General features: G+C 38.4%; 1 protein-coding gene across 4 annotated transcripts in view; it reads left to right on the forward strand.

Annotated features, from left to right (window-relative positions):
• The first annotated feature begins 2046 nt into the window (after positions 1–2046).
• ATRX (ATRX chromatin remodeler) overlaps positions 2047–26697 on the forward strand; it is an 89186-nt gene continuing 64535 nt past the window's right edge. For 3 of the 4 annotated variants that reach the window (XM_074915433.1, XM_074915434.1, XM_074915435.1), the window contains exons 1-7: positions 2047–2209; positions 12471–12583; positions 15691–15746; positions 17543–17595; positions 19229–19353; positions 20618–20737; positions 25044–25153. In XM_074915433.1, coding sequence (XP_074771534.1) covers positions 2190–2209; positions 12471–12583; positions 15691–15746; positions 17543–17595; positions 19229–19353; positions 20618–20737; positions 25044–25153 — 597 coding nt within the window. In that variant the 5' untranslated portion in view covers positions 2047–2189. The remainder of the gene's footprint in view (positions 2210–12470; positions 12584–15690; positions 15747–17542; positions 17596–19228; positions 19354–20617; positions 20738–25043; positions 25154–26697) is intronic. The other variant, XM_074915437.1, reaches the window with a different exon arrangement.

Here is a 26697-nt window from a genome sequence, read left to right on the forward strand (position 1 = left end):
CCCTTGGTTTGTCCTGCAAACTAAGCTCTGAATCCTCGTTCTTCCAGGTATATTGGAGCAGCCAGCAGTCTTGTTAGTAGAGCACTGGGGGAAGGGGTCCTGTGTGCTAGGGAAACTTAACTTGTAGGTATGTTAGATGTGCAAAATGTTTCTTTACACGTGTATGTAATAGCTGTCCATGTGCAGATTTCAGTGTGCTTCTACAATCTGTTTTTCACAACCTCATGACAGTGTCAGATTTTGTCTTCTGGAGTAATTGTTGGGAGACGGAAACATTTCCATTCTTAATCTTGATCTTTTCTCACAACAGGATTTCTTTTCCACATGGAACTTACATGTAAAGTTATGAATTGGAAGCAACTAAATTGTTTTTTTTTTAAAACTTCTTTAAAATACCTTCTTCCATATCCCAAAGAAATAGTGAAAGAAAAAGTATAGAGTAATAGCAATAAATATATCCATGTAGTTATTCTAAATTGGCAGGGTATTAGTACATAAAGCAGACTTGAAAAGGAAAAGAAATGGAAGACTTGAAAAGGAAATGTTTTGTGTTCTTATTTTATCACACAATTGGAGTACTGATGCAGGGCTAAGAATAGATAAAGCTTCCAGTTTAATGCATCTCTCTAATAAAAAAATAGAATGTCTTTTTACAAAATTTGATGCTGTCAGTTAACACTGATTTATTTTTTTCCTTCTAAAACTTAGCTAGAAGACAGGTGTTGCTTTGGTCTTTTGAAACTATAGCACTGACCATGAAATAGCATTTGTTAACAAAGGTGTTATTAAATCTGCTGTTTGGTGTTACTGAAATTCAGTGAATACAGGAAGCAGTTCTTGGTTAAAATGTTAAATTTTAAAGCAAATTCTGTTTAGACCAGTTTGTAGAATTTCCCTGGGGTGTGTAAGTTTGTATATGTTAAAGTGCAAAAATGCTATTTATTTTGTTATCATTGCCTTTTCAGATGAAATAGATATTAAGAAGTAGTTGACAAGGCTTTCACTTAGGATTTTTTTCTTGTATGTTTCACATTGCTTTATTAAACCATCGTGAGTTGGTACTTTTTTAAGCTTCTGCAGAAAAATGTATTAGTTTCCAAAACTGGATGTGAGTAACAGTTGTCACCTGTTTCAGATTCTGTGACTCTGTGGTAGTGGACTTGGTTTTGGTGGTCCATTCTGGTTTGGACATGTGGGGAGATGGCAGTTTACATGAAAAGCCCAGCCTGTGGAGTTTGGTAGCCTTCTCACAAAAGCATGTCACTTCTTTAGCTCTGAACAGGCTTGTATTCCATTCCCCCTCTTTCCAGATTTTTAACATCTGACAGGAATGTAGAAGCTGCTAGTACAAGCAGGGAAAATGATCTTGACATACTCATGTGAGGCTGCCAACGATGCATTTCCTTAACTAAAGACTTCTCTGTTGGTTGTTTTTTTTTTTTTTTTAAAATGTTCTAGCAAAGCTGGGCTTAAGTGAAGCTCCAGCCATCGGTGTAACGTGGGTGCTGTTCAACAAGTTCAACCTTGATAATTCTTGGTATAGCTTACATAATTCCTATCTTGCTGTCTTTTACTCTGTACTTGGGAAACTGTCGCTTGCTCCTGTGCTCGTGGCCTGGTGTGCTTTGTGTGGAGCGGCTGATCCCCACAGAGGACCGGGGTGGTTCTGGTGCTGCCGTTACAGTTTGGCCGCATCGCGGCGTGGCTCTTGGTGGGGCTGATCCACTGAAGCACCTTACGGGCTGTTGTGGAACGCAGGGCGCCGCGCGGTGAGTGGCGGTGGGTGGCAGGGGCCGAGGCGGCCCGTGGGCCGGAGCCCCCTGCCGGGCAGAGGCCTCTACACACTTTGTTTTGAAATGATGTCACGCGACATGGTGCGTGACGCCAGGCCCGTGCCGGTGATGTAACCCTCCCTCCAGCCAATCAGAGCGGGGAAGGTTGGGACGGTGACGTAAACGACCCTAGCAACAGGCCCCGTCGCAGCCGCCCAATTAGAAAATAGCTGGGGGCGGCAGGGAGCCAATGAGAGTCGGCGAAGGAGGAAGGCGGCAGGAGGCAGGTCTCCCTCAGCCTCCCTCCGATAAGATGGCGGCGGAGCTGGCGATGGTGGCAATAGCGGCTTTGTCTCCTTTTAGCGCCTGAGCCCGGTTCCGGCCTGGCCGGCCGCACCGAGCAGCGGCGGCGGAGAAATGACCGCAGAGCCCGTCAGGTAGGGCCCGGAGCCCGCCCCCGCCGGGCGCCGGGGGGAGCGGCGGCCGCTGCTGGCGGGCGGCCTCCGCGGCTGCACCGCTTGGCCCGGCTCGCGGCCCCGCGGCGGGGCTGGGGCGGGGACGGGCCCGGGGCGGCGGGCGCTGGCGGGCGGGCGGCCAGATGGGTAGCGCAGGGGGAGGGGGCGGAGGCGGCCGGGCGGCGGGCGCTCGGCTCGGCCCCGGCTCGGCTCGGCTCGCTGGTCGCGCCGGTCGCGCCGCGGTCCGGCTCTCGAGCAGCAGCAGCACGCCCGCCCCTCTTCTCCGGCCCCGCGCCCGGGCCTGAGGGGCGGGTAGGGCTGGGCTGGGCAGGGCCGCCCCGTCCCGTCCCGGCGGGAAGGCCTGGAGGGGCGGGGCCGCCATCGCCGCGTGCCCCCGCCGCCATCGGCCGCCGGGCGCCGCGGGATGTGCCCTCCGTTTGTCCGCCCCCGCCCCACGTGTTTGTGCTGTAGTAAAGTCCTTCCTCTCCCGCTGATCCCCCCGTGAAGGATCTGTTTTCATGCTGGTTTACAAACATCTTCCTCTACCCTTGAAGAGCCGTCTCCTACCGTGTTAGTTATTGCAAACAGCTCCTGTTTTGCTGTGTAAAGTAAGCAAGCTGACAAAAACCCAAGTGAAGTCGGTGTTAAGAAAGACGCCATGTTAAACTCTTAATAAATAGTTGGCTTTGTGTGCTTTCGGTTTATCGGTATCTCAAGGGGCCTGATCAACACAGTCAGTCACCCTCAAATACTCCACATTCCTAAGTTCCTAAGGCACTATATAAACAATAAAGTTGTCACTTGACTATCACAAGCGTTGCACGTATCTTCAAAATCAAACGGTATTAGGAAGGGGAAGCATCACACTGTCTTAAGTACTGAGCTTTGGATAAAGTTTTATCTATGGTCATATTTGTGTATCTTCACCACCCAGTTTTAGACTTATTTTGAGTAGTTCATAACTACTGTGTAGTTTCAGCTGAAAGTTAAAGGGATGATAGTTTTCTTTCCTTGTATATTGCTTAATTTTAGAGCCTTAACATTTCTGAGGAAGTAATGAATGTCATCTACTCCTGACTAACAAAAAGATTTTTAGAAGGTTATCATTGATGGTGATCACATGCTGATGTAAGTCATATTACAAATATACATTCTTTGTTTCATCACTTCCCAACAGTTAGTAGTTTATTCTACATATGTTTTCTTCCTTATTTTGTAAGACAGGGATTTTCCATCTTTCCACCTTTTTTTTTTCCTCACTTCTACTTTCTCCCCTCTGTGTTCTTGAAGTACTTTGACAACTTAAACCACTTCTGTGTTGGATCAATTATTTTGTGTGTAAACTAAAATACTAATTAAGGGGCTTTCTTATTTTTCTTCCCTAATCCCTGAAAATCAAGAGTGGAGTTTGATTTCTGTATAACTAAAAGATGTGGCTTACTAATGTTTATTGACTTGGTCAATAAACAATTAGTTTATGGTCATAATTAGCATTACATATTCTGAAAAATACTCTTCCATTTGGACCACTTTGCTTTTTCCTTTACTCTGACCGTTGTATTTTGTTCCCTCTTTTCCTGTATTCTGCTTTGTCTTATTTTTGAACCACTTGTTCCTGGTCTACATTATGAAGGTTTTGTACTTAACCCTTTCCATGTTCTTATGTTGTCATTAGTGCAACAATTACTGTTACTGCTAAGGGGCTTTTTTAATTGATGCTTCAGTGGAAGAGGATACAGAAGCTCACACATTTTTCCATTGCACTTTTTCAGATTACCTGCAGACAGAAAAGTAAATTGGATTATTTCAGGTTGTTTGTAATCTTGAAGAGCAAAGAGTATGTACAAAATAAATGTGAGATTGTATGTAGTCTTTGGGTTGGATCTGTCCCATATAATAGACCCTGTGACAAAGTACTTTTAAGTAGATGGACATAATACTTCTTTTGGCGTGCCAGACTTTTTTTCTGGTCATGAACTTAGTTCTTATTTGGTCTAAATGATTTTTATAATTCTCCTCCCATATAGAGCTCATCTTGAACAGTTCGTTTCTGTTTTATAAGAACAGTTCCATGCCAGGAACTAGGCATGTTATTGTAGGGTACCATGGTTTCAGGGGTATAAGCTGGTGAATGCATTGTATGGGCTTTTTAAAAATTTCTGTCACTTTGAGTTTTACTTAAAATTGGAGTTGGAAAGAATGAGAGGGAAAAGAATAACACACACTCTCTCTCTTTTGATCCTATCTCCCACAAGTCCTGTTGGCCTGTCAGCTGCCTGCATATCTGAACCCTGCACAGTCACCCTACACACTCATTTCATCTTCTGCTCTCTGCAGTTTTGCTCGTGTAAGCCACGTACAGAAGTAAAACTAGAAGTTTGTTAGAATTCTGTGGAAGGTACACAAACGATAGAATTGTGATGGAAAATCTTTTCTCAGCACTTCTGGAAGATAGACAGTGTTTAAAAGGAAACTACTCAATCAGTATTAGTCTGCTGGCTGTGAAGTTCCAAACTTTTGTTACAAGGAATACTTTAATATTAAGAACCTAGGAGTCTTCCATGTCCAGAATGAGAAGTTTGGAAAGCTGAAAAACATGATGAAAACTGGAGTAACTTACAAATAAAGTTAACCCCCCCCGCTGCCTCTGTAATTGTTTATAAAATAGATTTCTCTACAACTTTTCCCAAAAAACTTGATTTATTTATTTTTTTCCCCAAAGTGGAGGAAGTCACCTCAACCTATGGAGTTGCCATAGTCACCTAACTGTTCCTACCAGTCAGTTCATGCATTGTACAAAATAAGGACAACAATAGAAAAAGAAGGCAGGCTCTGAATCTTTCTCACTTCAACCATCTGGTAGTCAGTGTAGTGATACTAGATTTTTTAAGTTGGCAAAATAAATTTCTTTTTTTTAATGCTTCAAACTTCAACTTTCAGTATAATATTTTGGTAACTTGATCTTAACATTTTGTTAAATTTTCTGCACTTTTGAGTCACTTGAATTTCTTTGTTCTGAGTGGTATTATAGGGTTGTTTGAGGCATGTTATTTAATGTCACAATAATTTAATTGCAAATAAGTCAGTAGCAATCTTCCATATTCTCTGGAGGTACAGTTGTCCTGGTTTCAGCTGAGAAAGAGCTAATTTTTTCTCCTTAGTACCTAGAATAGTGCTGTGGTTTGGATTCAGTATTGGATTTGGTAAGAAGAATGTTGATCATACACTGATGTTTTTAGTTGCTAAGAAATCAAGGACTTTTCAACTTCTCATGTTCTGCCAGTGAGCAGGTGCACAAGAAGCTGGGAGAGAGCACAGCCAGAGCAATGGACCCAAACTGGGCAATGGAATATTCCAGTATCATACAAGGTCATGTTTAGTATATAGATAAGGGTTGATCGGGAAGCTCTCTCTCTCTTCGAGGATTGTGGTTTCAGGATTCTCTCTCTTCTGGGATTATTAGCTTGGAATGGGCTGGGCATTGGTCAGCGCATGGTGAGCGATAGCATTGTGCTTTACTCCTTTGTATTTTTATTACTATTATTATAATATTTTAATTTTATTTTACTTCAATTATTAAATTGTTTTTATCTCAAATTAAGGGTTTCCTTACCTTTACCCCTCCAATTCTTTCCTCCATTTCCCTGGGGGGTGGTGGTGGGGGGAGTGTGAGTGAGTGGCTGCATGGTGTTTGGCTGCTGGCCGGGTTTAAACCACCACAACAGTGTAAGTTAGCTGGCTTTCACACAATCATGTGGAATGGGCATAAGCACATTCTTTGACTCTTTCCTCCAAGAACACCACTTTAGGCTGGTTGGTGTCTCCTGTGCCAGATGTGCCCTGGAACCAATGTGTTTGTGCTACTTAAATTCTCTTAGAGTGGAACTTCCTACAGTCTGCTTTAGTACAGTACTGTCTCTGTTAGGGTTTTGTAAACTTTGTGTCAGGGTTTCTGTAGAGCTTAACTCAATGTATCTTCATTTTTTGTGAAATAATTTGGTGTGTAATACAAATCCTGCAGTAGGATGGCATTAACATTGTGGAAACTTGGAATTTCCAGTTCCATTATAGAGGAGCACTTATACCCTCTGCTTGAAGGGAGGAGAAGTTAGTGCTTTTTTTAGGGATATACCCCACCAAAAGAAAGTATAAAAAATACTACTAAAATGTGGTGTGTGCATCGTGAAAACAAATGCCTGCAGTCTATGACAAAGTACATTTTTAGATTGGATCACTAAATGTGTTTCTTATAAACAGGAAAGCCTAAGGATACTTCTGAACCTCATGAAATCACATTTTATATACTGGAACTCACCTTCTGCCTGCAGGTGGTTTGGAAACATGAATCGGTTCATTGATAGGTCAGTGGCAAGTTGTTCCAGTGGTGACTCGGGAGGAGGAAGAAGAAATTGTAGAAATTCAGTTGCAAATATAATGGAAGGTTTTATATTGACTTAAAGATAGGAGGTAAAGTGCCCCGTTTTACTAAAGGAAGAGTTATGAAGCTTTCATAATTTGCTGTAAAACCTAGCCACCGGGCAGTTGTCATTCAAGAGGGATGATGGATTGATTGATGTTGATTTTTTTTTTTTTTTTTTTCCTTTGGAAAAGGAGTGAAACCTTGAAAAAAATCAAGAGCTTGATAACACAAGTTGTCAACTTCAGTTCTATTTAGGCAGTTTATTTGTAAGTCTGAAGTTGCATGGTTGTAGAAATGTCTATCTTGGGACCAACTGCAGGTCTTACTAGGTTCATCTGTAGAAGCCTTGTTGGGTTAATATGTCTATCGTGAAGCAAAACAACAACAAAAAAAGGCAATAAATTCACTACTGACAGCAGGGCAAACTGAGATGACTTTTATATTGTAAAATAAAAAAACTATGTTTCGGATGGACTATAACCCTTAAAACCTGTAGCAAACCTGATTGGGAACATCTGGGAGACTTGAAGGGACATGCTTTAGTTCTTTGAGTTCATAATGAGTGATGTCTTGTTGAGAATCTGTGATAAAGTCCAGTAAGCAGAAGGCAAATGAAGCAAAAAAGAAGGCAGTTTTAGACTTAGAGGAGGGTGATGCTATTGGATGTGGAGCCCTTCTTTCCCTTTAAACAAAGCATGTTTAAGCTTTTTAAATACAACTTATGTTAGTTGGAGCTTCCTTTCCTGAATTAATATAGTGAGGTATTGGATTTGCCATGATTTTTGACTCACGAAGGTGAAAATACTGTATTCAGATTTTCAAGTGGTTGATTTCAGTCAGTCTTTTTCAGCTTGCAGATTATTTTGCCATTGAAGTTGCAGACTTCTGTGTGGCTTTTGAGCCAACCTAAAAATGAGATTGTTCATTTTAGCTTGTTGTGGGTTGTTTTGAGGTTTTTTAAAGCTTCCACTAAAGAAACAGGTTAAAACCAAATAATTTTTCATCTTTTAGTGAAGCATGGTAACTTTCAGCCAAATCCTGATATAGTTGTTTGCATACCATCTCAACAAAAAAAATGTGTAATTTTCCTTGAGCAGAATAAAGGGTCTCTTGGTGACCTTGAACCATTGCTTTCTTATTCCCCTTGTGTGTCTGGAGAAAGATAATTCTGTTTACTTGTCTGAACCTGTTATGCTGTACTTAAGCTCCAGAGTTGCTTCATCCACATCATTGAGTGTCTTCAACTTGTACTAGGTATCACTTGATTAAGCCCCTGTGGATTTAAAGTTAGTTCTAAACAAAGTAAAAGAGTGAATCTGTGTTAATGATGTCTTCAGCATAGAATCTCCGAGTTTGGTGAAGTGCATGATGCATATCTTTTCAGTCGGAGCTTTGGCATTCTGCTATTTTCTGACTGTGTCGGATTTAATATGTTTTAATGTGGTACAATTCTGTCTAAACACAAAAGAACTTTTCTACTGTGAAAATGGTCAAACACTGGAACAGGTCACCCAGAGAGATTGTGGAACTCCAGCTGTGGAGGTATTTGGAACCTGACTGGATAAATTTCTGGGTGACCTCCTGTAGCTGACTCTGCTTGTGCTGGAGGGTGCAGTAAGTGATCTCCAGAGGTCCCTTGCAGCCTAAATGATTCTGTGCTTCTTGGTGTTATTTACCTGACCAACTAATTCTGCTGCTGTATGATAGTTCAAGCTCGCATAGCATATTGCTGCCACTGGAGTTAGAGTGCCTTCTTCCCCAGCTCGCACTGTCATCACCTCAGCTTGCAGAAGCATTCATATCAATGAGCAGTGAGCTGGATTAGGAAAATTATCTACATTCAGTAGAAGAAATGGCTGCTTTTTAATATGAATCACCTTCTGTGCATATCTATCTTTTTTTTTTTCCTAATAATTGTTTATTTTTGTCTGCTTAGTACTTGTTCTGCAGTATTTCATTGCAGCTTCAAAAGTGAAAAATGATTGGGACTTGAAGCAACTGTAAAGATGAATGTAAAAAACTTGTGGCCTTGAACTATTTTAAATGTTTAAACATAGAAGAATTTTACACAAATGTTGAATTTAAGGAAGGTGAATACTTAAGAGGAAAAATTTTGCAAAAACTTATTTGTCAACATTGAGGTAGATGAAAAGCTGGAAAGCACTCCCCTTTTGCTGACTTTGAGGAGCCTCTTGAAACTCAAGATGAGGGACACTTACTTGGACTAAAAATTGGTAGGATCCTGTGGAAGAATGAGAAATTCACTTGTTTACAGGAAATAAGGTTTTAAAACTATTTTTTTCATGGGGTCACAGCCCCCTTCAGGCACATCCCCCTGCTCTGCGGTGGGGTCCCCTCCGGGCTGCAGGTGGGTGTCTGCTCCCCCGTGGAGCTCCCTGGGCGCAGGGCACAGCTGCCTCCCCACGGGCTGCCCCAGGGGCTGCAGGGGAACCTCTGCCCCGGGCCTGGAGCACCTCCTGCCCTCCTCCTGCACTCACTTGGGCTCTGCAGGGCTGTTTCACTCACATATTCTCACTCCTCTCTCCCAGTTGCTGTTCCACAGCTGGTTTTCCCCTCTTAAATACGTTATCCCAGAGGTGTTACCCCCATCGCTGATGGGCTCGGCCTTGGCCAGCAGCGGGTCCATCCTGGAGCCGGCTGGCATTGGCTCTGTCGGACACAGGGAAGCTTCTGGCAGCTTCTCACAGAGACACCCCCACAGCCCCCGGCTACAAAACCTTGCCCTGCAAACGTAGTGCAGATAAGCACATACAAGGGGCAGCAGTCAACAGCCAGATTGAATGAAGTATGTTGTGTTGAGATTAGGACATGGTCTGTCCCTTTGTTTTCTTGTTACATATTCTATGGGTTTGTAGAATCATTTAGCCTAATAAGTGATTTGCCTAATAGGTACTTCTTAAAATCCTAGTAAGGGCCAGGCGTTTTCGGTTGAAGATTACAGCAGTTGCTCTGAATGTAGGTAAGAAATGGTATTCTTACAAGGTAGTTTCCCAATGTCACAAATGAGGTTCATGGCCAAACCAATAATAGTAGGACACCTTTCCTTTCATTCCTGTTTTAATTAGGCTAAACAGTGTCAAAATAACTCTAGACGGATGGTGAAGTCAATTTGCTTAGAACATGTAAGCCTGAAAGCACTAGTAAATAGTGTAGGGACTGTTGCTATGTGGTAGAGGGAAACTGCTTGCTTCACTTGGTGCTTTTGAGATGGTTCTAAATTTTTGGGCTCCTACGTTTTTTAAAAAATACACATTTTATAGGTTGTGATCAGTTTTATAGTGGATGGGTCTATTAATATGTTGCAAAGAATAAAGATTTTGCAGTAGAAGGTTTAAAAAAGATTATAGACAATATATTCTCAACTGTAAAAGCCTGACATAAAATCACTTTTGTACAAAAGCAGGTAAAGCATTGCCCTAAAATAAAATTTCTTTGTGGTGAAGTACGGTAAGTGTAACACCTTCACTTACATTTGACCTGGTATTCCTTAATACAGGCTTATGGTACAAAATGCTGAATAATCAAGAGGAAAAGCAAGTTGAGAAGACTTTTCAGTATTAGTTTGCAGTGGGTTTTTTTGATTGTTGTCAGCATGAGTGTTTTGCTCTGAAAACAATTTTAGGCTAGTTACGATAAGAGTTAATAAATGGTAGTAGATAATGTTCCAAGTGTTAGTACAAAGACATACATACTATTTTTAATTTGTTTTGTATTGAGAACAATAATATAACTCATCTATAGTTCCTATTTCTTTTTTAAAATGCTGTTACCAAAATAAGTTATTTATAAACTAGATGAGCAGAATTCCACATGTGGGTTTTTTTGTTTTTATTACCAAAAATGTACTGTTTGCAGGATTTCTAAATGTGCATTAGTACTTCAGACCGTCTGGAATGGATATATAAAATCTCTTTATGTACTTATACTATGAAATAATTCTGGAAAACTCTAAATTTTTTTAACTTATTGTGAATAAATTGTCATTAAATCACCTTTCTAAAGTAGAGAGTGCAATCTGTTAAAACTGAAGCATACTATTATAATGTTTTCCAAGTATGCCCTCAGTCCGTGACAAAAGGGAAGCTGAAGTTTAGGGACTGGCAGTTGTGTAGAAGCTTGAGTCCAGTAATTAGAGAGAAAGATTCTTTTAGACATTGAGAGAAAAATTTTAAGATACACTTGAGTAAAACGGACTTTGTTACACTCTCATACAAAGTTACGCAAGCGATTGATGGTATGTATGGAGTCTCAAAAGAAAAGTGTCCTTCTGCGGAAAACCTTTCCATTACGAAGTGCTATTTTGTTTTGAGTATTTCAGAAGATTTAAATAAATTACAGATTTTTTTTTTTAATGGATGTTTTATGCTGGTTTATATGTGTTTATTTTCACTGGTTTAAATAGTCATTTGCGTTAATGTGATAATACCCTTTTGCTCATTGCTCAGGAGAGTGCTTACCTGCATGTCCTTCTGATAAAACAGGTGATTTTTCGTTGTTTGTTTAGCAATTGCAGTTAAATTAAAAGTCAGAAGTTAGTAAATGGATGTGTTCAGAGAAATAGTAGAGATTGTAAAGGTGAGTAGGTTGAGCTTCTGATAAATACTCAAAAATTCCTAGAGCCTGTAAAACAGTGACAGAAAATCTTACTCATGCTATCAGATTAAGTTTTGAAAGTAATGAGGAGATAAAAAGTGTAAAAGATGGAAGCTTGTATCCTTTAGCTGGGTTAATTTTTAAAGGGGATAGTGTAGTTTGGCAGTTTGAAAATTCGTATCTAGTAGCAGATAAGGTATGATGACTCAGACATACCAGCTGGCAGATTTTAGAGGACTGATAGGGTCCAGGAGGGAAGCAGTGACAAACACTCTGAGTGGTAACTTCTTGTACAGGGGGATCTGAAAGGGTGACTGCCCTTGGCCTCAGTTGGTGCTTGCAGCTAGAAAAAGGCACTTGTCTCAGGAAATTATAGAAGCTTTGGGAGGAGAAAATCTGAATTAAACAACGTAAAATGAGAGGGATTAACATGCAGATTATGAAGTGATACAGCTTTTCAGCAAAAGCATAGGATAAAGGTGTTGTCTTTTTACTGTAATGACTACATATATGAGACTAACAGTTTCTGGTGACTAAAACTGCCTCGTGAAAATTCCTAGGGTAATATTTTTTTTAATAAATTTAATATGAATACTCATACAAACAGATCAAGAAATGATCTGATCCTACATGGTTATTTTCTGACAAAATTAATACCTGATACACAGTATATATGCTGGTTTAATAGAAGCTTTGCATAAGCAGGTTGTCATACTCAATGGACCTGTTTGTTTCTAAGGTTGGAGGTGAAATTCTGCTGTTATTTCTAGTCTTTTATATCCTCAAAGGTTACGTTCTTGGTAATAGAGATTTTATTGTTTTTACCTGTTTAGCTTTTGACAAAGTAGAATGTTCAATTCATTTTTTGCTATGTTCATGTCATAGCAGCATTACCACTCATGACTTTTTTGAATTTTGTAAATAATTTTAAACAGTAAAAGCTATTTATAATAGGCTTTTTATTTTATTTTTTTTAACAGAGTCCTTAGTGGTTTTTTGTCAGTAAGGCTGCACATATTTAACTCGGAATTTAACAAAATTGTATGGTTCTTTATTTACTTTGATATTCTCTTGCAGAAACAAATGTTTAAGCAGTAACTGAGTTTTTTGTAGGTGTGCATTAATTGAGATTAAACATAATTTCTTTCAAGCTTGCTAAATTAGAATGAGATATATAGGTAACTTCAAGTTTTACTTGTATTTTAACAGTGAAAGCAAGCTGAATACATTGGTGCAGAAACTTCATGACTTCTTGGCTCACTCATCAGAAGAATCTGAGGACACAAACTCTCCTCCAGCAGTATCTAAAAACAAAACCATAGGTGAAAAAACATTTTATGTTTTTATTTTCAATGTATATATGATTCTAAAATCAAATAACTGTGTTGTTTCACTGTATCGCACTTCACTGGGGCAATTATGCAAAGTCCTAATGTGATTTAAGTGGTGGTGATATCTTAAATATACAATAGGCCTTTGAACAGGATTTCTTTCAGTTCTGATTCTTTTCTGAATGTGGAAAAAAGCTAATCCTGCTGGTGGCTTACCCTCTGTGAAACATGAGATGGCAAACATGCATGTATTTGCTGTACTGGGAGTTCCTTGTTCAGTTTTTCTGAATGTGTAAGTGCAGTATCTTGTTTTTTCTGCTGAAGTAAAGCTTTTGCAGTCCTTGTAGTTATGGAAGAAGTTTTGGAGATTATCCTTTCATAATTATTATTTAATAAGATTTCACCATGTAATCAGGTAACATTTGAAAACAAAATAATACCTCTGAAAAACCTTGAGTCCTACACTGTGTCAAATTTGGTATTAGAAATTTTTGCTTAGAAGTTAAAAATAGATAATGATTTTTAAACACTTTGTTTTGATTACAGTCATAAAAAGTGAAATTATTTCATAACAGTCCCAAATAAAATTTGCTTCCAAATTAACTAGTTTAACTAGGACTTGATACAATCTTTCAATCTCTACTGTTTAATGAGCTAAAGTTGTGCTAAAGTGATACAGGAGAATGAGTGTGTTGGCTGTGTTACAGTTTGTATTCAAACTCTTGTTGTCCTGAGTAATAACTTTACATGGCTTTTCAGGTGTGCAGTTACTATCATGTAATGTTTTGTCTTGAGAGAAAGTCTGCTGCCATGTGGTGCCAGCCTCTTTGTGTGAGCATCAAACTGAACTGTTAACGTAGGAAGAAGAAATTATTTATGTGATAATTCAGTACTAAACTGATGTGGGTGCATCTCAACATGAAATTTTGCTGAGGAGTATACTGGGAAAAAGAAATGTTTTCCTTTTATCCTGTGTAGTTACGAAGTAGAATTTGGCTCCTTGCCTTAAAATACAGATGAAAGGGGTACACTTACTAATTAATAGCAGATGTGTTTCAGTGTTGGTTTTGAGATCTCTGATTTTATTTCTTAAAAAAAGAACATATTAATGTTGAAAAGTCAAGAATTAAACACTTAAATATTAGGAAATGCCAGAATTAGCTGAGCAAATGTACTTCTCCCAACTTTCTGTGCATAATGATAATGTCTTATAATGTCTTTAGCAACCCTGCCTTTTTTTTTTTTTTTTTTCCCTTCTAATCCTCAGGATGCTCATTTAGTGTACAAGTGATAGACACAGCTGGGGCCAAATCAAGCTTATATAGTAATGGATCTTGTTCCAGCATTTGGAGGATATATGAACTACTAGGTAGAGTGTTGTGAGGAGGGAAGTGATGGTGAAGACAGCTCAGTGCAGCTCGAGAGTTGTAACATGTCCCTGCCACACACACAGGCCAATTAAAACATGAAGCAGTTGTTCACGGAGCACTTCCATCTTGAGTACTGCTGTGGAGCTGGACTGTACCATAATGCTTATGAGCTAGGTACAATAAGTAATGTGAAATTACACTCATAACTTTCATTCTGGCTTTTCTTAATTTTGGAGTACTTGATTTTACAGCCTTAATAACATTGCTTTATTCTCTCTGCATTTGAACTGGATGTCTCCCTCGTCTGTATTGTGTGGGTGCCAGCAGGAGAATTCCTGAGAGCACAGGGGAGGTTGACTTCCTGCTCTTGTTTCAAGTAACCAGCCCCTGCCCTGGAGCAGCAGTCACAGGGGAAATCCTGTGCTCTCACAGCTCTGAAGCGGATGGCGTGTGTGCAGCTGGGTCAGCACTAGGAGCTTCGAGGGCATGCAGGGAGCTCCCTCATGCCATGGGGAGGGCACGTGTAGAGCCCAGTCACACATAGAAACTGTCAGTGGAGCACCTTTAGTTGCTTTTGGGAATAGCACATGTGCGGTCTGGTTAACAGCCTGAATGTGGAATCTACAGAGATGGTAGCTGCCAGAATCAAAGAAATCTCTACTGAGCATGTCCAAACTGGTATTTTCCATGGATTTATCACTTGGGCAAAATTGGTCAATAGTAGAAGATGGGTGGTGTGTAGTGTCCACAAGAAATTTCAGTCTTCTTCCAGATTTCAAGTTCTTTCCTCAGAACAGGGGAATGCTGGTAATACTCCACAGAAGAAATTTTAGGTACTTAAAAGCACCAAAACCTTTCAACTGTTTCTATTTTTTATTCCCCCCTACCTTAGCTTCACATGCAGAAATGGCTGGATAATTTTGCCCAAACAATTCAGCCTAGGTCAAATACCCAGCATTACATTTTCTAAATCAAAGTGATTTAATTTTTTCAAAGTGTAAAAGAAATCTGTTTTTCCCAAAACTGAAGTTTAAGGATGTAGTAAGTTGCAGTGCTAGCAGTCTTAAGTTAAAATCACAGATGGTCATGATATGTATCCTGCGATTATTCTACCACTTTACTTGCATGTTTCTCAGTAGTGCATCTATTAAAATACTGCTATTACTAAGCCTTTCGAGCAACTTCATACAAGTATCATTGAATCACTGAACTTGAAACTTCCATTAGCTGGACTGGTGAATGGAACAGATACTAACAGGTTGCACGTCTTTAGGTTTTATATTCCACAGTTCCCAAGATCATTAAATTGGAATTCTCAATCGTACCCTGTCTCAAATGAGATTTTTTTTGTCTCTGGTTCCATGATCCCAGATTTAATGTCAAGATGTATAAGAGAAAATATTTTAAGTAACTTCCTAGAGATTAAAAAAATGCACTAACTATATTATTTCTGCATATACAGTTGTCCATTCATTTCTTCAGTATTTCTTCACCAATGGGAAGGCTGTCTTTCAGCATATCAGCAGCTTAACTGAAAGTAATTTCTAAATTATTTCTGTAAAATTTATGCTATGCTGTCGACTCTGTTTTGTTGTGCAACAGTTTGTCTCTGAAAGCCACACAGTCTTCTTTATTCATGCTGGTGAGGCATAATACTATGACATACAGTGGGAAGAACTTCTTAATATTTCTTGTACTTCAGTGGATTGCTTTCATTTGTCTTCACAGGTAAAAGTAGAGAACCTAAAAGTAATCCAGCATCAATGGAGAACAATAGAGAAGAGGTAAGAATAAAAGAGCTTTTAAAGTCACTAGTTGCATGACTAGTGCAGAATGGCTAGTATAGGAAGTGCTGAGTTCGCTTGTACAGTAAATACTTAAAGAATATTGTCAGAACCGTGCAGTAAACATCATATCTGCTGGATGGAAAACATTAGATGTAAAATATCTAAAAATAAATTTAAAATTAAATTCTAAATTTGGAATGATGCTTTGATTTGTGCATATGCAAGCAACCCTGTTTCTCTGCACTGCACCCTCCCCCCCAATTTCTAAATTATTGAAATACAGAAATTTACTTGGACAACTTCATTGTATTTCTCATACGCAATATTTCCTAATGCAGTTTAGAGAAAGAGAATTGGGTTTTCCCTACCTGAGATATGCGATTGCATTTTTAAGAAATGCAAAGTGTTGTTAATTGATTCAGATTGAGTGTATTGCAAAGTGAGTTCTTCTCTTTAAAGACATTCAGTTAATACTCTTTATCCTTATTCTGTTATTTGGCTTATGTGTAAACAGATTCTTACTTATTTTTGGTTTAAAAGCATTGCTTCTCTGCCTTGTATTTGCACTTCCACCCTGTTAGTCAGATAGTATTATATTAGGTACTTACTTGTCCTTTTAGGCAAACATGCTTCCTTTTTAAAAAAAGAAAAAAAGGCAGAGTTACAGGATCTTTATAACATGAGCAAATTTCTTCTATATGGTGTTACATGCATTAAAGACATTTTTCATGTGGTATGTCTTACATGTAACTATATATATATACACTCTCCTCTTGGAAACATTCTGGTTGACGTTACATTGGTATGTAGAGAAAGCACAAGTGCCAGTGTACTTAGTTTGCCCTTACTGCAGTAAATTCAGGTATTTATTTGATACTGCTCAAACCTGGTTATGATAAGTGGCACAAACCTCTGAAAAAATCACTTTTCCTGTGAAGGCAGCCAGCCCTTTCTGGTATGTAAGCCAGATAACAAGTGTCTGTGGTCTGCTGGCAATTCTTGGGTGCATACTAGCAATAGCTCCCTAGTGCCAACCTTCAAGAACCCTCTGTATGTGTATGGAAGAAAAGATGATAGTTTCTTCACATAGTATGAAAAACATTGATAGACCTGCATAACCTACTTCAGCACTAAGTGCTGTGAGGAATCCTGGAGAGTTGTAAAAAAGTGAAAATGCGCCGCGGTGTGGAGGCAGGTGTGCATGTGTGAGTTAGGTCGTTCTTCCGTGTGCTTATCACAGAAGTTAATATTGCAAGTGAAGATACACAGAGCAGGAGGCCCCAGAACTGTTCATGATTAGGACCAACCAGTGATCATGAGCCATTTTTAGTCCCTTCTCCAGAAAGCTGTGAGAACTTTTCAGCAGGTAGTGCAAGTTGAGAATTGCAAAGAGAATTTCTTCCATTTTATGAAGTCTTGGTGCTTGAGATACATGCAGTGTTTCTCTCTGAATGTCTCAAACCAGTTCTGGCTCTTGATTTCTGTTAAGATACATGCACAGGGAGGTTAGTTAGCATTAGTGTCTTCATTAGAGTTTGGTGACACCTATTCCGAAATCTGCTTTTTGAAGAATGACTTCGTGGAGTCTTAGTTTAACTGAACTGGCATGACTATTGAAATTGTGGGTCACTTTTGTTAATGCATTTCCTGCTTTTTTTTTTTTTTTTGGGGGGGGTGGTGGTGGTGTAAGAGCGCTGGTGACTTCTGAGATGTAGTTAATGTAAGAAACTGGTTTTGTTGACAAGTCACCTGCAACTGTGTTGACTTCTAAAATTTTGTTTTCTTGTTTTTAGGGCAGTAGTTCTTCAGAAAGAACCAAATCTTTAGGATCATCACGTTCAAAAAGGTTGGTTTGGAAAATAAGTTACTTTTGGCATGTGAAACTAGCAAAGTCCATACAGTGTGCCAGATACTTTAGTATACACCAGTATAATATAAATCCAATAGGTTAGCAGAGTGTTGGCAAAACGAATGCCTTATCATACACTTAAAATTCAAATGGCCTTTCAGGGTCACAGGTTAAGATCATAAAGCTTGATTTTTACTAACAAAGACAAGATTATCCTGTATCTTCAGGACAGAGGTGTTTATACAATTACTCGTTTGCTCTTGCTATTTCTGCATGCAGAATTCTTCCAAAAATGTGAATTGGGTCATATGGGCAGAAGGCTTTATGTACCTTACTGTTGGGAGACTGCAGAATCAAAATGTGCTATTAAGTTATCCTGTGCAGAAGCTGCCATTTGCTGTGTCTCTCCTTAATCATTTTTTGCTCTTTCATTAAAAAAAAGTGTGGAGTTAACCATTTACCCACCCAGTTCGAACCTACAGGAGACAAATTGTGACCTAAGTAACAGCAGACTTAATCTAGTAAAACTCCTCATCTTTTGTTCTCACATGATGTTCATTCAAGTTATGTCCTTCATGATTTTTTTAAAATCCTAGTATACTGTATAGGTAGGTGAGCTCTTCTAAATGCATGATCTCAACAGCTGCCTTCTTAATACTCTTTAAAAAGTATGTATCTCTTTTCACTTTGCTTTTTATTCATTTGTTTATTTTATTATGTCCACTGGAATTAAACAGTATTCTTCATTCTCCCTTTTCTGTTTGTCTTGATTCTATATTTGCAAGTGTGGTTTTGTATTTGGCTTTAATTTTTCCCTCATCTTCTGAATCCAGTGTCCTGCTGAACTCTTTTTCATTTATATAATTTTTACAGTCTTTTTTTGCTTCCTGTCTATCACTAAAGGTATTTTCACTCATACATTTATCATACTGTGTCTGATACTGACAAAACCAGTATCCTGCAATAGTTTGTATCTTAACCTCGGACTACTAAAAATTGTGCTCAACGTTTTTTGTTTTTTTTTTCTCCCTGCTCTGACATAGTAAATTCGTTCATTTTAATGGATTCAGTTCGAAATTATGTTTGTGTGAAATTTTGGCAACTGGTCCTTGTATCAACAATCAGCTTTTTAATTTCTTTCTGCATTTCCTTTATTTCCTTGCAAGCATCTTTTCTGCCAAGCTGCTTTTTGTCATTTGCTAGTATCTGTGTGTTCTCTTTGCACTGACTGTTAAACTTGGGAATGATGTATAAAATTTCTGAGCAGACTTTCACTTGTGTTTCATTTAGGCTCTTTTCCCAGAAGTGTGACTTGCCAGCATACCTTCTTAAAAACACATCAAACCTCAATTTTACAAAAAAAATAAAGCAAGCCTGTGAAACAAAAATATTTTATTAGTATATCTTTTCATTTCACATAGGGGGGGAAGAATTCCTCTTCCTAACAAGAAAATCAGCCTACAACTTCCTGTAATAACTCAGAGCTTTCTCCCTCATAATGTCTTTAATGAATTCAAAGAGAACGTAGCTTTCCCCAGTTAGTATAGTGTTTTGTTTGCAAAGCGCCAGACTTACCTGTATTGCAATATGTAATATTTGTCACTGTCTGGGTTTATTTCTGTCTGTGCAGGAAACCTACAGTTGTAACAAAATATGTTGGATCAGATGATGAACAAATCTTAGATGAGACTGTAAATGAAGATGTTTCAAATGAAAACTCGGAAAATGATGTTGATATGCAAAGCTTGCCTAAAGGTAGTTCATGTCTGTCTGTCTTTTCTGAATTCGGCAAACTAGCCAAGATTATGATGTGGTATAAATAATTAACTAGAATGCACAGTGTTTTATTAAAATGCCTTTTTTAGGTCCTGGCTTTTATATAAAAACATACGTTAGTGCACACCCACTCCCCCCCAAACCACGTGCATGTGCATTTAAAAGAGGAAGCCAAGCACCATTAGTTTTGAATCCAGCATACTTTAATCAGTGGGTACACCAGCATGTGCTGACATTACTGACATCTGTATAAAACCAACGTGGAACAGGAAATAATTTATTCTTTTGTAGAAGTCTTAAACTCTGTCACTTGTAAGTCTTACTTATTTTAGTGTTCCATCTTTGAGGTTATTAATAATTAGATCAACAAAAGCAAAACTAAATCTAGTGGGGGGAATGTTATTACTGGATCTATTTTTAAGTTCCCTTTTAAAATAGTTACTACTATGAGTCTGCATCCCACTGCTCTTCACTGTAGTGTGAGTTTGATTAATCTCTTTCATTTGTTATTTATGAAAGCTATAGGAAAAATTGGAGGGGCCGCTACTGTTTACTGCATGAATAGCAGTATTTAAAACAGTCACTTTAAAATTATTTTCTCTGAATATTAGATTATTTCCAGTGTCCTCACAACAAAAGTATTAGAACTGAGCTCTTAAGTAGGAAAGATAGTTTTTCACGCACATAACTGATTAGTACTCTTCTTTAAATAAAAAAATTTTCTGAACTTTGTTGAACACAAACCAGGTTTTATTCTATTGCTTTTTCACTTACTTCATGCTCAAATAAATTAAGATGAGGGGAAACTGGGTAGAAGGGGGGAAAAGAGAGAGAAAAAGAGTAGTTACTCTAAAGCTTTTGATAGATGTGACCTAATCAAAGTCCTTTATTTGTAGCATTGCACTGCAAATTCCTGTACTACACACACCCAGCAGTATGACAGTCCTGTTCTGCACATACCACATCAGGGCAGAGAGAGCAGAATTTGCTCTTCGTAGCCCATTCAGTCTTTGGCTTTTGTCCTACAGCTGCAAAACAGACATAATTTGAAGTGTGTGGTGGGGTTTTTGTGTGTGTGTTTTTTTTTTTTTTTTCTGTGAACATCTGTGCATTCAAAACTTTGAGTTTTGGTCAACAGATTGCACTTTTTTTTAAGGTACTATGTTGGGTTTTATTTAAACAGGACTTTTGCACTTCATTTGGATGTGTAATGGTTTCCAATTTCTAAATAAAATTATTCTAGGTACAGTGGTTGTACAGCCTGAGCCAGTGCTGAATGAAGACAAAGATGATTTTAAAGGGCCTGAATTTAGAAGCAGAAATACCGTTAAAATGAAACCTGAAGCTCCCAAAAAGCGTGGAGGTAAATACAATTTAAAACATTTATTAAAACGGGTTTAAATTGTTGCTTATGACCACATTTGGTACATCTAAAAATCGTTCATATTTCTAATAAATTATCCTAAAAATACCTCCACTCTTCTGGCTTTTTGCTCATTAAGGATTCTAGCTGGCTGAAATTAGCCTCCATTGCTGCCCCTGCAATGCAGCAGTGAAAGCTAAGATTAGTTCTCATTAAACTTCTTGTTTTCAGTGGCTATAGGATGCATCATTAAGTACTCCATATGGACCCTTCTTACTTTGTATTCAGAACAGTTGGTTGGTTGCAATCACGTGTTACAGGTATTCCTTTTCTAAAGGAATCATATTGGAATACCATTGATATGGGTACATTCACTGACTCACCAAGAAAGCAACCATATTTGAACAGGGACATGTATAGGCATACTATCAATCAGTGAGCTAACAAAAAACCTAAACCCTCTAACAATTCAAAGACGGTTTTGTTTTGTTTTTAAATTGTGGGAAATTCCCTACCAGTGGGCCCTTCTAAGGATTATCTTTGGAAAGCTGCCATGCCAGCTGGTTTTCCATAGCTGCTGCTAAAACTGAGGAGAAGTTAGGTAGATTATAGTGGTGACAGAAATTAATCTCTCACTTTTTTCCAAAAAGTGAAGGATAGGGAGGATTATGTATAAAGTAGCCAGTAAAAAGGCAGATATTTTTGTTCATGCTACTATCAGTGTCTTAGTTCACACACCTACAGCAGTACCCAGGATATTCAGACAAATAACTCTTGTACACACTATTCATTCTTTCCATTGTATCATTTCAAATACTTTTTGAAAGTACAATACAATCTCTTTTAAAGTCTTACTATAATGTAATAACTGCTATTTCTCCATCTGTGGTTGAAGAGGAGTAAAATGTGTGTGGAAATGTGCTTGTGCATACATATGGGTTTATGCGTGATTTTAATGACATTTTGAGCATTGACGTTTTCTCTAAATTATTAATCTTTGAAAGTCAGTTTTGTTCTATTCACACAAGATGTCCTGTTTAGCATGTGGGAATACTTTTTCCATTTGTGTTTATAACAATTTTACAAGAGGGCCAACAGAAATCTTCAGGTCTGTAGTGTTAAAAAGATAGGACTCTTCTGCCTGAGCTTTGTGGCCTGTGTCTGCATCCCCAGGACAATTCATATGACCTGCCCTTCCAGCTTTGTTTTTTTTCCAGCCTTCCTTTGTGTATCTGGACACATTGCTTATGTACTGGTGCCTGACATAAGATAATAATTTTGGAAGGGACATTGAGAGTTTAAGTCATACCTTTATCTAGGGGAATCTCAGCTATATCTGTGTCACTACTGATAATATTTGACTTGATTTTAAGGCTAGCCAGTACATGCGTTAAGCTCCTGTCAGGTTTTGGGAGGAGGCAGCCCTATTCCATTTCCCTGTGTTGTCCCCATTTCCAGACCAGGAAGGGTAGCCAGGTGAAGGACATGACGGTGGTCTACTTCAAGAGCAGCTGGATTAGGAATGCAGCAGAACAGTTTGATTTTGTGACATGCACAGAAAAGGTAGTGCAGATTCATGTATTCCACACTTGCATGCAGCAAGTCTAGTTATGTGAAATGGCACTTACCTTTCTCTTGCTACTAGAGTGGGGTGCCTAGCCTGTGCACATACAAAGTTTAGCCTGTGCACGTACAAAGTTAAGCATTACTGGCTTAAGTAGGTAAGTGTGTAGTCCCACCTACCTGAGATCCTGAATTTTATGCACAGTGCAAGTAAACAAATAATAACAATAGAATAAAAAATGCCGCTCTGCCTTGTCCTTGCAGAGTGCATCTTTGTGTTTTTGTTAGGAGTTACATGTCCTGTTTCTGTTAAAAATATTAGTAGTAATAGAACTCTTGCCTTTATAGCATCAAAATGCTTTTATCCAAGACTATAAGAGGCATTGTGTCAGTTCTTATTTTCAAGTTCTGTGTCTGCAGAATGCTTATGGTTGTGTTTTTGCTAATAAACTCATAGTTAGGAACGTTTTTTAAGTAAGTATTTTCTCAGTATTAATGAATTAGTAGTTGTTTCTTTGGATTGTCATCATTTGTAGTAGTAACATGATTTACTGAGGTTTGCCTCATAAATTACCCTCCTCTTTGTTTTCTGGTGCCAACTTGCAGATTTTTTGGGGAAGGAGGCAAAAGTGCTTTGCCTTAAAGTTGTAGAGAAAGGGGAAGTGGCTTGGGACTTGACAGTGATCAGCTTGTTCTCCCTCAGCTGGCTGTTACTCTCTGTGATTCTTGCACCCATTTAAGGACTGTGATGTTTGACAAAGCCTGGGTAGGCTTCTGTGCTGCTCGGTATAATAGAACATGGTATTCTTTTTCAAGTAATACAGTACAGTGCATGCGTTTATTCAGGGTTTACCAGCAATGTTTGAAACAGACGTTTGAGCTGTTTTTGAGGTTATAGGAGGTGCTTTGCAAGTCCATGAGCTCTGCAGTACATGCAATCATGCATTCATTGAAGTTGAAAACAACAAATCTTCTATTAAAAATTTCAGATTCACTATTTTCACTGAAATGTAAGGGTGTATTAGTTGTTTTTACTGGCCTGTAAGCTGTTTGAGATTGTGCTTCAGTAGTAAATTGCTAGTAGTGTGTAATGTATCTTGAGAACTTTCATTCAGTTCCTTAACATTGTGGTGTTGGTGCTTGGTTCTAATTCTATGGTAGTGATTATTTAAAAAAAAAAAGTCTGTATTCAGAGTGTAACCATTAAGTTAACCATTTGAGTTAATTTTTTATACTACTTTACTGAACATGACAGCAAACACTAGTCACAGTTAAGTGATCCCATATCAAACCTCTGTCTGCTTGATCCCAAATACAAGTCTTTGAAAGTACATTGTCCTGGTTTTGGTTGGGATAGAGTTAATTTTTCTTCTTCATAGCTAGAATAGTGCTGTGTTTTGGATTCAGTGTGGGATTTGGTAGGAGAAGAAAGTTGATCATACACTGATGTTTTCACTTCTTGCTGAGAGATCAAGGACCTTCCAACTCCCCACGTCCTGCCCGTATGCAGGTATACAAGAAGCTGAGAGGGAGCATAGCCAGAGCAATGGACCCGAATTGGCCAGTGAAATATTCCATATTGTGTAATGTCATGCTCAGTATATAAAGGAGGGTATGGGAAGGAGGGAGTTCTCTCTCTTCTGGGATTGCAGTTTTGGGATCTTGGTTTTTCAGGATCGCTAGTGGGGAACGCCTGGGTATCAGTTGGCAGGTGGTGAGCAGTTGCATTGTGCTTTACCCATTTGTACTTTTTGTTATTGTTTTATTTAAATTATTAAACTGTTTTAATCTCAACCTATGAGTCTCCCTTTACCCCTTCAATTTTTTTCTCTCATCCCCTGGGCAGGGGAGGGTGAGTGAGTGGCTCCACAGTGTCTGGCTGCCAGCCAGGTTTAAACCATGATCTCTCTGAGCAGAGTGCATGAGCATTCACAAATGGTTTTTCTTTTTCTTGAAAGCAGTGATGCTGTTGAAAACAAAATGGTCTTATAGTATTAATTAGTCTGTTTAACAACCTGGCATGTAGGAAGCCTCCCAACGCTAAGGTCACCACCTTTCAAAATGAATTGGGGGATTGACATTAAAAAAATACTTTCTTGACCAAAGTAGGTACAGCAGCAGAGTGGTAAATGAAATGCAGGAGCAATTGGCAAGATGCAAAACTGCAAAATTGCAGTTTCAAAAAAGAAAAACAACCCAACCAACAACAAAAACCACCATCAAGAAGGGAACAAAAAGTGAAAGAAGTTGTTTCAGGCACTATTATAAGGATTTCATGCATCTTCTGTAACTTTTTCCCGTATTTTTCTTTGAGAAACAAAAACTGTATATGAAAAATATGTGAAACAAACACCATAACACAGACATGAATTAAAATGGTATTTTATGAACAAAGATTAAATGAGGAAGGTTGTACAGAATATCAGGGCTGCTTTGAAAGAGTTTTAGTGATGACTCTTATGTAGGTGTGTTGTCGTAAGGTGACCAGTTAATCCAAATCAAATCTGTCAAAGGAAAGAAGTTGTGTCTTGGCCTCAAATAGATTATAGAAGTTAGAGGAAAATTCTGTCAGTCTTTAAATGACGAGTGGTTACAGAAAGATTTATCTCGTGCTGTGTGGTAAAGAAATAAAGGCATAAGAAAAACCTGACAGGCCAAAATATTGTAAGAAAATGAAATAGGTATATAGAGATTTCTTTAAAAATGAAAACAATTAATGTGTGGTTTATAATCCTCTCTATAGAAGAAGGACTACATGGAATTGTAAGCTGTACAGCTTGTGGGCAACAGGTGAACCATTTTCAAAAGGATTCAATCTATAGGCATCCTACACTGAAAGTTCTTATTTGTAAGGTACGTGGTAAACAGTTCTACTGTTCATACTGTTTTGTTTGAAATGTTGTGTTAGTTGATTTGGGTGGAATTTTTGTGGGAGTAGTTCTTGTTTATTATCCAATAAACTTTTCAGTCATTAACTGTTACAGTAAAGGAAGCTAAAAGCAGAAAACAAAAAGGCAAATACAGCTTACAAATTTATATTCCAATTTTCTTATGCTCCAGTTAAAGGCACTATGGTTTCTCTTGTAATTTAATTTTACAGTTATGTTTAGGGCTATAATTTCAGTGAATTTTTTATTTTAAATGATCTGTCTGAAATTTCTGCCTATCATAATGTATTATAAGAGCAGATTCCATTCTGGATCTCTTGGTAAAGCATTGTATGTAAAACAACATAAGAATGAGAAGTGAAAAAGTAGCTTCAAAGCCATTTCAGTTTCGCTTGTGTACCGCTCCTGGACTGTTTTCATTTATGGCAGTGTCCGTAATGATGGTCTAGTCCGTAACCGCAAACCAGCATCTAGGTCTTCTGCTACATGGTTTCATGGTGGCTTCAGTTTGGCCTTAAATTGCCTGCAAGAGATGAGGAACAGGGGATGAAGGAAGCATTCCTATCTCCTGTTGTGGAGACCTCTTTTAATTTCAAAGAGATATAGAGACTTCTCTTGCATATGTCTATAGCTGTAGAGATCCTGTATTAATAAAGATATTTCCAGAGAGATACAGGTCTGTGTTAGAATGCACATTTAGCATTCCCCTTCTCTTTGCTCCTGCTGCTGCTCCCCCAATTCCCAATTAATGTTACATGTTCAGCTGACACTATCTTAGGCATGTCCATCTAGTCTAATATTATGGCTCATTTCTTCATTCTGGCTTGTTTCTTTTATAAAATATGCTTTCGAAAAGTCAGCTTACAGGACAACTGTTTTCAGCCTTCACTGGAGTCCTAGAATTGAAAATCCCTAACATGTAGCTGTACGTGTTCTTGTGATGCATGCAAAAATAGCCCCACACCTTCAAAATTCGGTTTAAAGAATTCAGCAACTGAAGCCACTGCTACTGCTAGCCGAGTTGTGTGTATCGTTAGCATTTTCATTGAAAAATTGGTAATACTAAGCATAGTTTGCACCTGGAAATTCAAGTCTTGGATGTTAACATCGGGATAAATACTGATGACCTTTTTATTTAAAGCCCTATGGGATCAATTGCTAACATAAGGACCATTCAGCTAGAAATTGTAATTTATGTAGGATGAATTGTGTCAGGGAAGATGTGTTGGTTTGCCTAGGAAATAGATGGAAAAAACTTATAGGTTCGAAGAGAGGCGTTCAGTTGATGTTCTAAAATATCCAAGTATGAAGCTATCAAACAAAAGTCTGTTTAATTTTCAAATAGACTTTGAGCCAGCTAAATAAAAAGTCATGGTTTAGGACCTGTTGTATTTATGGAAGATGTTTTTTAGATTAACACAAATGTCAGGGTTGGTATGCTGAAGACCTTGCAGCTGCTGCTTTTAATGGCTTGCTTCTAATACATGCTGAAATCATATGAATTACTGA

This window comes from Athene noctua, chromosome 11 (genome assembly GCF_965140245.1).
Source record: "Athene noctua chromosome 11, bAthNoc1.hap1.1, whole genome shotgun sequence".
NCBI classification, from domain to species: Eukaryota; Metazoa; Chordata; class Aves; order Strigiformes; family Strigidae; genus Athene; species Athene noctua.